This window comes from Typopeltis vanoorti, chromosome 14, assembly GCF_054136105.1.
Source record: "Typopeltis vanoorti isolate ZY-2024b chromosome 14, IOZ_Tvanoo_1.0, whole genome shotgun sequence".
Lineage (NCBI taxonomy): Eukaryota > Metazoa > Arthropoda > Arachnida > Uropygi > Thelyphonidae > Typopeltis > Typopeltis vanoorti.
Window position 1 is genome coordinate 121892492 of NC_143562.1, and position 16902 is coordinate 121909393.

The 16902-nt window shown below is 35.1% G+C and overlaps 1 protein-coding gene across 8 annotated transcripts in view; it reads right to left on the reverse strand.

The window, feature by feature from the left end:
• The window catches only part of LOC150099873 (protein hu-li tai shao-like), a 542656-nt gene that overhangs the window by 87670 nt on the left and 438084 nt on the right, over positions 1-16902 (reverse strand). For all 8 annotated transcript variants that reach the window (XM_090404245.1, XM_090404248.1, XM_090404250.1 and 5 more), the window contains one exon: positions 5626-5705. In XM_090404245.1, coding sequence (XP_090260371.1) covers positions 5626-5705 — 80 coding nt within the window. The remainder of the gene's footprint in view (positions 1-5625; positions 5706-16902) is intronic.

Sequence of the window (16902 nt, forward strand, 5' to 3'; positions counted from 1 at the left end):
TTTTTCCTTCTACTTGCCACATATCTTCAGATATGTGGCAAGTATAAGGAAGAATTAGCATATCAGGCCACGAAAACCCCTCTAGGGTTTTCGTGGCCTGATGCTAATTTCTGCTCGTACTGTAGTTTTGCTGTTCATCAATTGAGTTACTTTTGTGGCTTGCTCTTTTTACTCCTCATGCAATCGACTGCTATCATTTTTCATCTTATGCTGCCTCCACAGTATCCTCTTCTTCAAAATTTCATACTTAAGCCTTTCATTCATTCAAGTGACACCAACTTTATTCTGTGTTTGACCTTTGGAATACATTCACATATTTTTTTTGTTAGTTCCTATGGAGCAATTTTCTCCCTCCTGCTTAACTCCTCATTCAATGCTATAGCTCTAAACTAAGCTTTTTATAATCATCAGCCTTTATTTATTTTTATTATTTTTTATTTTTAATGTAATTCCCAGCTACAAAAAAAAAGTTATTTTCAAAGCATATACACGTGTACCATGGGCTGGCTAAGGATTTTTCTTTCCCATTTTTTATTGAAAAAGTCTGGAAACTAAACATAGAGACCAAACATGGAACTTTTTCAAGCCTCTTCAGGTCTCCGATAAGCAGGGCAGTGGTTTCACACAAGGTGATGAAATTCATCTCCCACCTAAAGACAATTATAAACAAACGGTCGTAGTGGGATTCAAACTTACAACCATTTGGTGAGTGGGTACACTAACAACTCAGCCAACCAAGCCAGCATTCCACATATATCCTTTCCTCACAGAAGTCTTCATATGGCTAGCCACAACCCATGTGATCACTTCATGATCACATGGGTTACAGTCATGAAGTGATACAACTCTCACCAACTGGGGGAAACTGAAAAACTCCACTCACAATCACATCCTCTGATGAAATGATCAGATTTAAAACACTCGATGCTCGTGTGCTCTCCTTTACATGCTATCTCAGATAGTTGTCTCTCAAGAATTCAAGAAATTCATTTTCCTTATTCCCAAATGCTCTCTCTTCATTTTAATGTATGCTGCCATAATTAAAATCACCCATAATAATTACCCTTCCATTGTTCACTAACCCAAGTTACTTATACATTTCTTCATCACCACCCTCCATGTGCTGTGGCAACTAAATATCTCTTCCTGTCAACCTTCGCCTCACACCATAGTGACTCAAAACCATTGCCACTATTTACATCTCATATCTCCACTTTGTACAAACATAATTCACCTGCTATCATCAACAGTTTCCCTCCCCTCTCTTGTCTTTTCCATCCCCACAAAAACATCATACCCTTCCATATCTATTCCTGTCAAGATATCATCCTTATACAACCATGTTTCACTTATTCCAACAATTTTGGGGCCATTCAATTCAATCAATGGAACCATTTCATTTCTCCCTTATTTCTGATACTTCTAGCATTTGTAAACAAACAGCAATTCGCTTTTAGGACTACAACTTGTCCTGCCAATGCCACTTATAGGTTGTGATTGCCCCACACCTTAATTATTCCAAACTGCCTTTATCACCACTTACCCAATCTCTCTCTTCAGACTCACCTACACCCTATATATCTTATTCCCATACTGACCATCCGCATACATACATTCACTACTACTTGTAACATCCACTCTCTTTATACTGTCTTCCTGCCTCTTTCAGTTTCACTGTCCACCTTGCATTATTCTTCTGTGATTATCACTCACAGTACTACTATTCTCCTTTACAACCACTTTGATGTCACAAGTTCTTCTCTCCTGATCTTTTGCTTTACCTCTTACGTCATCTGTGCTCTTGCTCACATTATTCATTGCTCTTTCTTGCAGCAACAGTCTGACTCACACCAAATCCATTTAAGTGCAACTTGTCACCTTTGTACATTTCCATCCTTCCCTCAAATGCACCCCAAAAATATGCATACTCCACTCTCCTCCTCACACAGTTCTGCCAACATACCAGTCATGATCCCTTCTCTTCATCTCAACTTGTTATCATTACTTGGCAACACAGTGAACTACCTTTCCAATCACACAATTATCTTTCACTCTCCTCCACAATCTCCTGATATCCATCCTCAAATGCTCTTTATGTCCAATGAAGCCATTTGTTCCAACAACCACCACCAACTTGCCTGCTTGTCATATCTAATGCATCAATTATCTTGCTAATTCTCCCTCCTGGAAAACACACACCTTATGGAATCTCTCATTTACCACAACTCTAATAATGGAATCTCCATAGATTGCTATTTTTGAGTCATTTGTCACTTCTTTTTCTCTGCTTTTCTTCATCCTTATCTGTCAGTCTATCATTCATTTCTTTTGTTTCCTCATTCTAACTCTTCTTCACTTTCAGTGTCATTTGCTTTAATTTCTTTAGCTATATTTTCTTTAGTTTCTGCAATATCACTTTTTTTTTTTTTATGTCGTTCCTACCCACAAAAGGAAACCTATAGTACATTTGTACAGTGGGTAGGCTAAGGATCCTCCCCCATTTTTATCAAGTTTATATATTTTTTATTTATTTTTACATAGTCCAGAAACCTTGGACCAAACATGAACTTTTCAAGTCTCCAATAAGTAGGGCAGTGGTCTCAACACTGGGCAATGAAATTCACCTCACACCTAAAGACAATCACAAACCTCCATACCCATGGTGGAAATCAAACCCATGACCTGTTGGTTGGAGAGCGGACACAGTAACCACTTGGTTGCTTCCATTCCATGATTTATACAATCATTTGCTCCTGCAATTAACTTGCTTCCATTCTGCTATTCATACAGTGTACTCTTTACTCTTTCATTCCATCTGTCAGCTACGCATTTACTGATAACTCATAGTCCAACAGAATATCACACTTTTGACATATCCATACACTTCCTTGTCTTCTGTTCAGTCTCTACACAAACACACTCTCCACATTCCAGTATACATGTTGCAAACATTCTCAAAAAAAAAGTTCACTCCATTAATTGCATGTGATTTTAATCCTGTGCGACATGCAACTCTCATTCGTAATGCTTTCTGTCATCATTCACTGCAAGCTTCAAAAATAGTAAAAACAAACACCTGTTTCAAACACAGGCAAAGCTTCACAATCACAGTTATACTAAGCCATAAAAATAAACAAAACTACACCAAAACGCAAATCCAATCGCTACTTTACTACAAAAAATAAAACTTATCTTTTCAAGAGCAACTTTGAATGGCCTTTTACTAAGTAGCACTCTAGCATCCTCTTAGCTGCAACCCAAACATATTTCATAACATATATAAACTCTGAATTAAAGAAACATCATATATTGTGTAATATTTCTTTAATTTACAGTTACAAAACAGTATCAATTTATGCAGCTGTAGTTCATTGAATCTCTGTCCAGCTATGAAACTGACATTCACATGAGCTGTGTCAATCATTTTTCCTCTCCCTTCAAGACTTACTAATGTTGACTAATACACACTAATGTTTATTAAATATGTACAGCTAGGTTGTGATTAATGCAATATTCGATTTAGTGCAAATTATACAATGATAACTAGGTCATGTTTAATGAGAACCAAAATTCAGTTAATGCGAGGGTAAGAGCATGCATAGTTCAAGTTACCAAGTTATGTTAAGGTTTTAGACGATGCTACTTCACACTGCACGTTAGTTTGTGATTTGTTTTAATCGTTTATAAGAAGTACTCCTTAACAAAATGGACAAAAGGAAGATTCCTTCAGATAAAAACACTATGAGTGCAGAAAAAAGAAGTCTCATTATTACATTAGAGCAAAAATTTTAAGTGATTGAACAACATGAATGTGGTCATAGTAATTGTAAAATAGGATGAGACGTTGAAATGCCTAAATTGACAGTAAGGCATATTTGAAAAAATGCAGGGGAAATAAAAGAAAAAGGCAAACATCGATACGGATTAGATGTGTTACAATGATAGAAATAGAGAGTCTTTTAATTGTATGGATTGGTAATTGCAATCAAAAACGCATTCCCCATAGCAGAACAGCCATTCGGACAAAAACTTTAAATTTGTTTAGGAGAGTGAAAGAAATAATGAAGAAAAGAGATGTTTAATGCAAGTGTTGGTTTGATGAATTTAAAAATCAAAATTCAGCTGCATCTAAATATCCTGATGTTTAAAAAAATTAACTGAATATGGCAGATACACTGATCAACAAATATTTAATATAGATGAAACTGGTTTATTTTTGAAAAGGATGCCTTCCAGAACTTATGTCTAAACGGCTTGGTCAAAATATTTTGAAAAGCAACAAAGATGTTTTGGTCATTCCTGAAGGTAAGTAAGCTTACCTTCAGGAATAACATTTCACACATATTTAGGTTTATTTTGTTTCGTTATTTTGCTCTCTATAACTATTTTGTGACTTGATTAACAATAAATTTAAATTATGAGTATATGGATTTTTTTTTATCCTTTACAGTAATATTTTGTTAATAAACATAAAAACTTATATTTAAAATTTTTCATCAACTATTTCCATTGAGCTAGAATCAATTATCATATTTTACATATAATTATAAGCCTGAATAGTGCAAATTCGAATAATGTGACCATTTCATGGGATTCATTATTTGCACTAATCAAGACCTACCAGCACTCTTCTGCTTTGTAATTGGGTGTGACCAATTATAAAGTTTTATAATTGGTCACACCCAATTATAAAATATTTCAAAATATATAAAATCCTAAATATTTGCCAACTGCAAATATTTAGTTTATTATGAAGAACTGTGGTAAGTAAGTGGCATTTATTTATCATGCTAATATAACATTTTGAAATTCAAATATTAATTTTATATTTTCATATTCTTCTAGTTAGTTCTTGTGTCTCCCATTATTGTTTGTATTTGCATTTTGTTATGTTTTTATTCTGTGTGCTTTATTTATGGTTCTTGCCAATCCATTTTGTCATGTAGTCAATATCAATTACTTACCTCCCTCTCTTTTTTTCTTCTATTTCTTGCAATTTCTTTGCAAGAAATAGAAGTACCTTTTACCTATTATACAATGAAGCCTGTGGAGAATTCATGACTAAACTTACCTCCCTCTCTTTTTTTTCTTCTATTTCTTGCAATTTCTTTGTCATGAGAATGGAGTGGGGAATAGGGGGCAGTACCTTTTACCTATTATACAATGAAGCCTGTGGAGAATTCATGACTAAACTTACCTCCCTCTCTTTTTTTCTTCTATTTCTTGCAATTTCTTTGTCATGAGAATGGAGTGGGGAATAGGGGCCAGTACCTTTTACCTATTATACAATGAAGCCTGTGGAGAATTCATGACTAAACAAATACACGTTTTTACTTATTAAAACTTATTACTGTGGTTATTACGCGTGTTTAACCTTTTACGTAAATTCACTATACTCAACCAAACCGTGTTCTATAACATGCTTTCTCTTGTACCCATGGGTTTGCAATAGAAAGAATCTACTATAATGTAGATTTTTCAAAGCAAGGTGGCCTTTAAGTTAATCGTCTTTGTTCAGTCTATACATTTGTTTTTAGGATCTTTTTTCTCTGTGTCATGATTCAGTATTATTAACTATTAAACAAAATTTTTTTTTTTTAAAAAAATAGCATTTTTTAAAATTACCTCTTTGCTGCTACGTGATGCAGCTGATACATCTCCACTTTCAGCAGGCTTCAACTTTTGTCCATTTACAATGGCAGTACCTATATAAATAAAATCTAACTATCATAATATTCTAATTAATTTACAACCATAACTATATTATAATGCAAAACAATTTAAAATAAATTACTTTATAATTTTATAGAGTACAGTTGCCTGCTGTTGCTCATGTACGAGAGTGGTCTGAAAAGTTCTCGGCCTAACAATGAAAAAACAAATTTATAATTTCAAATTATTTTTAATTTTCAACATAATCTCCCTTAAGACATTTATTTCAGCGATACTCCAGCACCATTATCCCATCCCTGTAGTGGTTCTCAGTAAGATCTGCAAAATACCGCTCTACAGATGCAATCATCTCTTGATTCGGAGAAAAACGCTGACCAACAAGGAAGAGTTTTAGTTTTGACAAGAGACAGAAGTTAGAGGGAGCCAAATCTGGGGAACAGGGTGGATGTTCCAATAATTCATAGTGCAGATCTCTTAATTTTCCCATTGCCAAAACACCTTTGTGGGCAGATGCATTGTCCTGATGAAAGATGATTTTTTCCTTCTGCAAACCGGGTCTTTTCTCATGAATTTTTTCATCTAGTCTGGTTAAAAGATCGGAATAATATTCTCCAGTTATTGTTTTACTCTTTTCAAGATAATTAATAAACAAAATGCCTTTAGCATCCCAAAACACCGATGCCATGACCTTTCCTGCTGATGGAACAGACTTCATCTTCTTTGGCACTGAACAACTGGCTTCTGTCCACTGCTGTTTTGGTGAATTGAAGTCTCATACACAGTAATAAATCGATGCACAAAATCAGTTTTATTCTTGTTAAGATGCTCCAAGCACTGTTCAGAGATTTTCATGCGAGTGCATTTTTGATCTGTGAGCAAGCGTGGCATCCATCTTGCGTAAAGCTTTTTCATTTGCAATTCTTCATGCAAAATATATCCTACACATTCTTTTGAAATGCCTATAGTCTCAGCAATTTCACTCACTTTGACTCATCGGTCATCCAATACCATATTGTGTACTTGATCAATGATTTCTGGTGTTGTTATACTTTTTGGACGTCCTTCACGTGGATCATCTTCAAGGCTGGTACAGCCACGTTTAAACTTGGCAGCCCATTTCTTAATTGCCAAAAATGAAGAGAGGAGTGCCCATAAACTTTTATGAACTTTGAATGAATTTCTTTTGGCATTAAACCTTCTTTTACAAAGAATTTTATAAAATTCTTTGTAAAAGAAGGTCTGCAAAATACTCAATTTTATCCATTTCAAGGGAATAGAGACAACACTTTTGCTTTAGATAGCTGTATAAAACAAATTACTTGATAGAATGGCTTGCAATTTCACATGGATCCTTATGACAGATGTACCAACTTAGAAAAAAAATATCGTGCCAATAGTGTTGCCATCTATGGTTGAGGGGCCGAGAACGTTTCAGACCACCCTCATACAACCCAAATATAGAGTATGTATTGCTGTGTATAATGTTCCATTTACCTCATATAATTATAGTGTTTTCAAAAACTTTTCTCTGAGCACCTTGTTGTATGCCTTTTCCACATCTGTAGATATGGAAAAGGCAGATAAGATTCTTGTCATATTCCCACAATTTCTTAACTATTTGTTTTAAAGTGAAAATCTGATCTCGATAACCTCTATTTGGAATAAACCAAATTATTTTAATCCAAGTTTCTCTTCCACTTTTCAAGTATGCATGCATAAATCTTACCTGGAACACTTAGTAGAGAAATTCCTCTGTAATTCTCATATTTAGCTTATTCTCTTTTTTTATAGATGGATACTATGAGAGCACTACTCCAATTATCAGGAATTCAACCTTCTGACCAGGCCCTCTGAATTATGCAGTGTAACCACTGCAAAACTTCTATACCTCCATACTTAAGCATTTCTGGTAGAATATTATCTACTTCAGATGCCTTTTGACATCTCAAGTTTTTTTACAGCTTTTTCTACCTCAAGGACTGATATGTCCTCCTCTTGAGAATTTTGTAGAAGGGGGTACAACAAAAATTTCTTGCAATTTATGGCTTATGCATTTGAAGGTAAGCTTTAAGAATAAACATAGGGTGCTCCATTAAATGTTCAGCTTGCTACCTAGTTGTAGAAAATATGCAGTTTATTATAGATTCTTCTTCTTACTTTAAAGCTTCAGCATGTTGCATCTTCAATACTGTAATGCAGTTTGTCCATCGCTCTCATGTTTTCAGTCATTTCTTTACTCCCATATTTCAGCATTTCATTATAAATCCATCAGTTCCAAATGATTTCCTATTTTGCAAATTTGAGATGACTATTAAATTATTATTTATTTTAATTTCATCTGTGTTTTCTGGCTGTGGTATTTCAGACATTTTTATTTCTTTTTCGCCTTCATATAATTTGGTAAAGAAGTTTTCCTATTGTTCTCTTTCTATGGTTGGTATATTTGTGTGTTCACAAATTTCTTTTCTTTGATTTTGGATCATTCTATACTTGTTTCTGTGCTCCATAAATGCATATTCTAATTGTTTAGAATATTATGGATTTTATTTAGTTATCTTTTATATTCTTCATATTTGGCTATATTAATTTTATCTTGTAAATGTTTATTAAATGTGGTTTTCTTGGTTTCTGATAATGCTTTTATTTCTTCAATATACCAGAGAGTCCATCTTGTTTTGTATTTTTCAGGTTTTTTTCCGTCCCAGCGGTTCATATGCTGCTTGTTTAATGTTCATTTTGAATTTTTCCCAATGGGAACTAATAACATTTTTTTTTAAAATTGCGCTTTTATCTATTTTGGTATTCTCATACTGTCTTGTATTAATTCAACCTTAATTTATTTTCCTGTATTTCTTTATTTTGCTTTTTAACTTTATATTACATTGGAATCTTTTTCCCATGAGTAGTTCAAGATCACCTCTGATATCTGCAGTTGTTAGAACTCCTATATAGAATATTTCATCTAGTTTTACCGTTCTATTTGTTATTATATAATATATTGTAGACATCTATCCTCTGTTATTTCTCCAAGTTATTTTATGCTGGCTCTTGTGATTAAAGAAAATATAATTTATTCTAAATTTGTTATCTGTACAAAACTGAAACAATCTTATTCCATTCGAGTTTTGAGTTGTTTCATTGAGTGACCTGGTATTACACTCGCATTTAAGTCCCTGCTAGTATTATAAAATTCAGCTGATGATATTTTTTTTACAGTTTTCTGTAGCATTTCAGAGAATTCTTCAATTTCTATTTTTGGCTTTCCTTCAACAGGGCTATAGGCACTGATTATATTTAGAGTTTTATTTTTCCATTTTATTCTATAATATTATATTATACAAGTCACTGGTCTTGTTGGGAGAAGTTCTCTGAAAAAGTATGGACCGATGATAAACAATGCAGTGAAACTATACCACACTGTGACTTTCAGTGAGTAAAGGTGTCTGATGGAACATGAAGGTTATTCGCAGCCCAATTGCAGCAACTGTGTACCGTTCAGAAAAAATGTGTCCCATCATCCCACAAGATCTTCCATGGCCATGCATCATCCACCTCCATGCAAGCTAAGAACGGCAGGGCAAACAGCAGTCGAGTTTCCACATTACCATGAAGGAAAGCTTGAGTATGGGAAAAACCTAAGCAATTAATGCAGGATTTTCCACACAGTTGAGTATGACATGCCCAACTTTGTCAACTTGCTGAGGAATAACTGTTTGTGTCCTCATCCTGGCCTCACTGCTAAAGATCTGCTATTTTTAAATTGTAAAATCATTCTTCTAAGATTTTGTCAATGGACCTTTTCTCCTATCCTTCAAATGCAAGAATTCTTGAAGCACAGCATTAGTGTTATCAAGTTGTTGATAGTGAAGCTTGACTAGTAAAGGCGAAATCCATTGCACTTCAGTCTTATCAGAATGATGAAAACATGTTTCGGTTTTCCTTATATCCACCAACTTGCCAGTAGAAACAGTGAGATTATGTAAATATCACATGCTTATTTACTAAAATAAGCATGTTTACTATAATATTTATTTCCTATAATAAGCTTATTTAATGAAATAATGCTGGATTTAATATCCACTTGATTTACATAAATCACATGCTTATAGTGCCAAATGCCTCCTGGTGGCAGAATTTTGTGCTATTTTTATCTTCTGTAAATAAAAACTCATGCTCCCAAGTGTACTTACAACAAATTTGGTTGAATTATATCCAATACGTTTTTTGTTATAGGACTCTGAACACCTCTTTAATTATGGCCACCGTGTGTGTGTGTGTATCTAATATATATACATTTTTCAAAAGAATTGAATGACATAAACCGAGAGTAAAGGAAAAAGGTTTAATGGTATCACATGACTAGTTTTGGCTTTTTACAGCCTTCTTCAAGTGTTTTCATAAAAGAAAAGAAAAGAAAAAGAAAAAACATTAAACATTGAAGATATAAACTGTGAACAGCACAGGAAAGTCACTATATATATTTAACGTGAAAACGTTGTAGTTAACATATTCAAAGCTGTTCCTTCGTTGGCCACATTGTTGGGTGAGTGCGTGCGTATAGCATCTCGTGAGCACCAGTATGTGATCACAGCAGAATGTCAGTCTGGGAGGTTGTAGCTTAAATTATTATTTAAATGTACAGGGTTGAGGATGATTTCTCTAGATTCTACAATTTTTCTCTTCAATTCATCATGGCAATGGAAAATGTTGTTAGAGCTATCCCAAAGGATTGTATGACTATGGTTTTGATCATCAGAATAAGCAGAAAAAAGGATATGGCTGGATAAAGCACTGGCACGTGTTCTCTTGTAAGTGATGTCCCTCCTGTGCTCCTCCATACGCAATTCAAGACATATTCATCTGGCCAAAGTAAGGAATGTCACAGTCACACCATATCTTGTATACACCTGGATATTTTAGATTGTGATGGCTAGGCTTTGGACGGCTCACTAGAGAGCAGATCTTAGGAAGCAGAGTGAATAAAGTTCTAATGTTATATTTTTTGAGAACCTTGGCTAATTTTTGAGAGCCTGGAGCTTATGTATGGTATAGATATATTGCCTTTAACATTATTCATTTCTTCAGTATGGCGACTAGGAGGATTAAAAAGGTATTTTTTTAGTAATTTTTTGAGAATAACCATTCAGTCTGAAAGTAGATCTAAGAAAATTGATTTCTTTATGAAGTTCATCTGGGTCGTAAAGAAGAGAGCGAGCTCTATGTCCCAAAGTAGAAATAATTCCAAGTTTCTGAGGAGGGACATGATGGGACTGACTGTACATCGAGATTTTAAGTTTTTCAGAAGAACGGGCCAGTTTCACGTCCATTAAAGGCAGTGAACCATTAGTTTCAAACTCATCCGTGAATTGGATATTTGGGTGTTGACTATTGAGATGTTCAAGGAAATCCAGGAGAGAATCAAGTCCATGGCTCCAAATGAGGAAAATGTCATCCACATATCGTTTCCAAATTCTAGGTGCTAAGAAATAGGAAGAGATAACTTTAACTTCAAAATCTTCCAGATAAATGTTGGCAAGTACAGGAGATAAAGGATTACCCATTGCTAGACCATGATTTTGCTTGTAGATGGCGTCCTGAAATCTAAAGTATCCAGACCTGATGAAATGAGTAAGTAAGGCTAACATTTTTTTAGATAACTTATCTTTGATTAGTGTCAGGACTTCGTCTGTGGGAACATTTGTAAACAAGGATACTATATCAAAGCTAGCCATGATTTCATTTTTTTGAACAGTAATATCTTTAATGTATGATACAAAATCCACGAAGAGTTGCCAGAAAAACATTTAAGGTATTTTGAGAGATATTTTGAAAGGTTGTATGTTGGTGAATCAATGCCTTCAACAATGGGACGAAGTGGGGTATTTGCCTTGTGGATCTTGGGAACTCCATATATGCATGGCACGAGCGGATGGAGAGAGCAAAGAGAAAGGCAAATGTTTCTAGACAGTTCAAAAGTTGTTTTTAATAAATTGTTGGTACGATTTTGAAGTTCATGAGTGGGATCTCTCTCTCTCTCAAGAATTGAGTAAGTGTCACTCTGTAGTAATTCAAGCATCTTATTTTTATAATCTTCCAAGTTAAGCACAACTGTGGCATTACCTTTATCTGCAGGAAGGATAAGTATATTTCTGTTATTTTATAAACTCTTAAGAGCATGTCGTTCCAATAAAGAATAAAATTTAAACCCTTGCTGAGGATACTTTTTTCTGCATCTGAAAGGATACAAGATGATTTATTAATTACAGCTTTGTCAGGGTTGTGGGGTTTCGAGAAGTTCAGGTTATTTTGTACTATTCTTTTTAGTGCTTCAAATTTCCTAATAAGTTTTAATTTGTTGTTATATTGGATTTGGGCTGCTTGAGACTCACTACGCATACTAAAGAGATGCCAACTTTCATTGTCTAGAGATTCTTCAAGTATTTGAGATAATGTACTTTTTTTGGTAAACAAAAAAGCAAGAGTACGTTTTGTGTCGAATATTCTTTCAGCAAGACGGCCTAACTTTGCTTTGTTAGATTCTTTTGGCAAGTTCCGAAGTAATATTCACTTTAAAAGATATAAACTTAGGAAAGACTGCATGGAATTTATAGCGTTTCAGAAAGACTAACTTGTTGATGTTCAGTCCTATCTTCTTCAGTGTTTTGTTGAAGTTTCTTTTATTATTATTAAGAGATGCCTCGTCACGAAAGCTATAGATGCACTAAGGTTGATTTACTAGGTTGTTAAACATATTTTTTAAAATAATCGAATGACATAAACCGAGAGTAAAGGAAAAAAGGTTTAATGGTATCACATGACTAGTTTCGGCTTTTTACAGCCTTCTTCAGGTGTTTTCATAAAAGAAAAGAAAAAACATTAAACATTGAAGATAAAAACTGTGAACAGCACAGGAAAGTCACTATACATATTTATTGCAAAAACGTTATAGTTAACATATTCAAAGCTGTTCCTTCGTTGGCCACATTGTTGGGTGAGTGTGTGCATATAGCATCTCATGAGCGCTAGTATGTGATCACAGCAGAATGACAGTCTGGGAGGTTGTAGCTTAAATTATTATTTAAATGTATAGGGTTGAGGATTTCTCTAGATTCTACAATTTTTCTCTCCAATTCGTCATGGCAATGGAAAATGTTGTTAGAGCTATCCCAAAGGATTGTATGACTATGGTTTTGATCATCAGAATCGGCAGAAAAAAGGATAAGGCTGGATAAAGCACTGGCACGTGTTCTCTTGTAAGTGATGTCCCTCCTGTGCTCCTTCATACGCAATTCAATAGACTTATCCGTCTGGCCAAAGTAAGAATGTCGCAGTCACACCATATCTTGTATACACCTGGGAGGTTGTAGGTTGTTAAACCTACAACCTCCCAGGTGTATACAAGATATCGTGTTGGATATTTTAGATCATGATGGGTAAGTTTTGGACGGCTCTCAAGTGAGCCGTCCAAATATATATATATATATATATATACAGGGTGTTCGGGATAAATTTGACAGTTTCGTAAGGAAAAAGAAAATCTTCTTTGTATCTATTAAATTTAATGAATTGACAAAAAAACATTACAGGCAGAGTTAATTACAATACTATCAACAAGATTTACTCAAAATAACCACCATTAGCATCGATCACAGTTTCAATTCTGCTTCGGAACCTCGAACAAGCTGATGCTACAGTCTCCCTGGGAAGGGCCGCAAAAACTGTTTTAATTTTATCCATTAACTGGGCTTTTGTATTACTGGAAGTGCGATTGGTGTCTTTTTCAACTGCGCCCCATACAAAATAATCCATGGGGTTAAGGTCTGGGGAGTTTGGAGGCCAAACATTTGGACTGGTGAAGTCGTAGAAATTTTCAGACAACCATTTTTGACTTTTCCCAGAGGTGTGGCAAGGGGCCGAATCCTGCTGCCATACATACGGCCTACCATTGGCTACCCTTGTTATCCAGGGCTTGACTACAGTTAGCAACTCCACGAACAAAGCCCGAATTCCAATGCCAGGGTTCTTCAACACCTGTTCCTGCAGATTTGCGAGGAATTCTGCTGTACGAACGCAATCAGATCGTCTGCTAGGGATCTTTCTTCTTGCTACATCCTCGTAGTCACCATTGCAAGTCTCTAGTTCATGCCTGATTGTTTTTACTGTATTCAGGGAGCATTGGGCAGCAGTCGTAATATCCTTATTTTGATGGCGGGCACGAATCATCATGATACAAGTTATTCTCTTCCATGATTCAGGTGGGTTCCAGCTATCCATCCTTTCTGACATCTTGTATATGAATGAAGAAGGGTCCAAACTTTTAAATGAAGAGAAGTGTGTGTTAATACATGTAACTTACGGAAAAATATAATTAATTATAAATATGTCAAATTTATCCCGAACACCCTGTATATATATATAAACATCAGAAAAACAAAAAAAAAAATATATATATATATATATATATATTTTTTTTTTTTTTTTTTTTTTCATTTCTTTATGATGGTCCCAGAAGCTTGAGATTTTCCATCCTGCAAATGAGACAAATTGGTCATAATTCACTGGCCTAATAAGCCTGATTAGATTTGGCCATAAATCCAAATAACTTAACCTATCCTCTCTCTGATTCTGAGAGCTGACCTTGGGATAGTGCAATGTCAGGGTAACCTGCGATAAAGGTAGAGAAAGCTACACACAATTTGCAGCCTTTCAAAAAATTGGTTTAATATCTTTAGGGGCTGATGGGACCTATATGAGATATTAAACTAACAATAAAAGACACTAAACTTTTCATTTATCTTCTTCTTCTTTAGTATTCTGCAATTGAGCAGGTTCTTCTTTTAGTAGCAGAAACTTTCCTTCCACTCTCTTCTGTTCTGCGCCTTCTCTTTCAAGGTTGTGTACCCGTCTCCATTGAGCATGTCATCTAGCATTTTTTTCTTTACTCTTCCTCTGGGTTTTTTCCATCTATTTTTCCTTCGATGGCATCTCTGATGATTCCATTCCCTCTCAGAATATGACCGATCCAGTTTCCCTTGCTTCTTTTTATTCTCCTTAACAGACTTCTTTCTTCTTCTACTCTTTTTAAGACCTCTTCATTAGTTATTTTATCTGTCCATTTGATTTTTTTCATCCTTCTCCAAATCCACATCTCCAAGCTTACCAAAATCTTAATTTCTTCTTTCTTCAATGTCCAAGTTTCAGATGCATTTTATTAGTCTTTTCTTTAGGTTTCTATCCATTTTACTTCTGAATAAATTCCATTTACTATTAAATGGCATCTCTTCCCATCGCTATTCTTGCTTTTATGTCACTTTTACATATTCCATCACTGCTAATAACACTTCCTAGATATTTAAATGTCTTTACTTGATTCAATTTTTCCCCACATGTTCTGATATCCATATTTGCCTCTTTCCTTGCTATTTTTATCACCTTTGTTTTTCTGATGTTAATTTCCATGATTGATATAGGATTTCCAGTAATCTGTTCAACAGATGTTGTAGTCCTGTTTCAGTGTTTGATAGTAATGCCCCCTTGCCATCTGCGTATCTTATTGCAAATATCTGTCTACCTCCAATCATTTATCTTATAAGCTTGATATCCTATAAATGCTACTAGATAAACTGATTTTTGGAAGGTGGTGAAGTGCTTTGAGTTTGTTCCACCGCTGCCACATAATTTCCATGTGTGTGCGCGTGCATGCACGCATTATGCTGAAATGAGATGTAAAATGTATTTTTATTGCGGATCATGGTCAGAAATGTTTGAAAAACACTAGTCTAGAGGAAAGCATTCAATTATGTGTGGAAGATGCTAAGTTGGGTCAGGTGATAAGGGACATTTCAGTTACAGAATGCTTGCTGCTGACTTGAAAACCGATTCTCTGCACACAGATTAATAAATGCCAGTTTAATGTTGCTACGGGAAAGGTTATCCATTTTTGGTTGAAGGCATTGTAGTCTTCCTACAGGTAATGAACGAAGCTAGAGACTTGGGAGTAATAGTAGACAGTGAGTTAAGGATTAAAGGCCACACTGCCAAGATGGTCAGGACATCACATCGGATAACTGCAATATTGAAAAAAACACTAACTTTTATGGATAAGGTAATTCTCCCATTTAGCAGGGGGCTTGATAAGACCACACCTGGATTTCTGTGCTCAAATATGATCATCTGGGTTCCACAGAGATAAGGAAATGGTGGAAAAGGCCCAGCACTGGCTAATCAAAATCATATCTGGCTGGGAATTAGGCATATGAAGACAGACTGAAGAAGTGTATTCTTCAGTTTGAGTGATAGAAGGAGAAGAGGAGATATGATAGAAACATTCAAGTTAATAAGAAGTTCTTACAGCACAGATACATGTAAAATTTTGCAGCTTAAGACAGGTGGGAGTAGAGAACTCAAGGGTATGGTCAGGAAGAAGGTGAGATCCAGGTTCAAGGAATTTATAGTGTGATTCAGGAAATCACACCATCCATGGCCCTCCATCAACGAGTCCTGGACTCATTGGAAATGCACACATCAGACTATTATTTCACCCTATTTAATATTGTACATTAAATACAATGAAAAAGGCATTAGGCCATTTTTATCATGCTCAAGTTCTTATGATTTTCACTACACTTCACAAATTGCAGTACAACAATAAAGGTTAATCTGAAAACAGATAAAAGTGAAAAGAGCAGTTCAACCAACATTCCATAACAATGCAGCTAAAGAAATACTGACTGATACTAGAAAAGGAAGTTAAGCAGATTTTGGGACCAAAAATATGAAAATAAAGGTAACAGATTTTTAAAGGTTAGTGCAACTATCCATGGTGCTCACCATGTGACAGGTTTCAACTTTCATGGAAGGGATTCCCTGATCATAACTAATTCAATAACAATGATTCACCTAAAGGATCATTATAGGAATGCACTGATATTTATTTTTACAAATACCAGGAGTATCAGGAATAAAGGAGATGAATCAGTGGAAAGATAGCCTCAGACAGTCTGAAAATTATTGGGATCAATGACACATGGTTGATGGAACATGATATACTGACAGGAATAGAAGTAGAAGAGTAGAGTATATTTCAGCAGGACAGGAAGGACAAATGCAGTGGTGAAGTACTGCTTGTGATAAGTGATGAATTGTGTCCTCCCATAGTGGAAGATTTGATGGGAAATGGCACAAATGGTTTTCAGAGTATATGATATGAGGTGGGATGGGCAGGGCAGG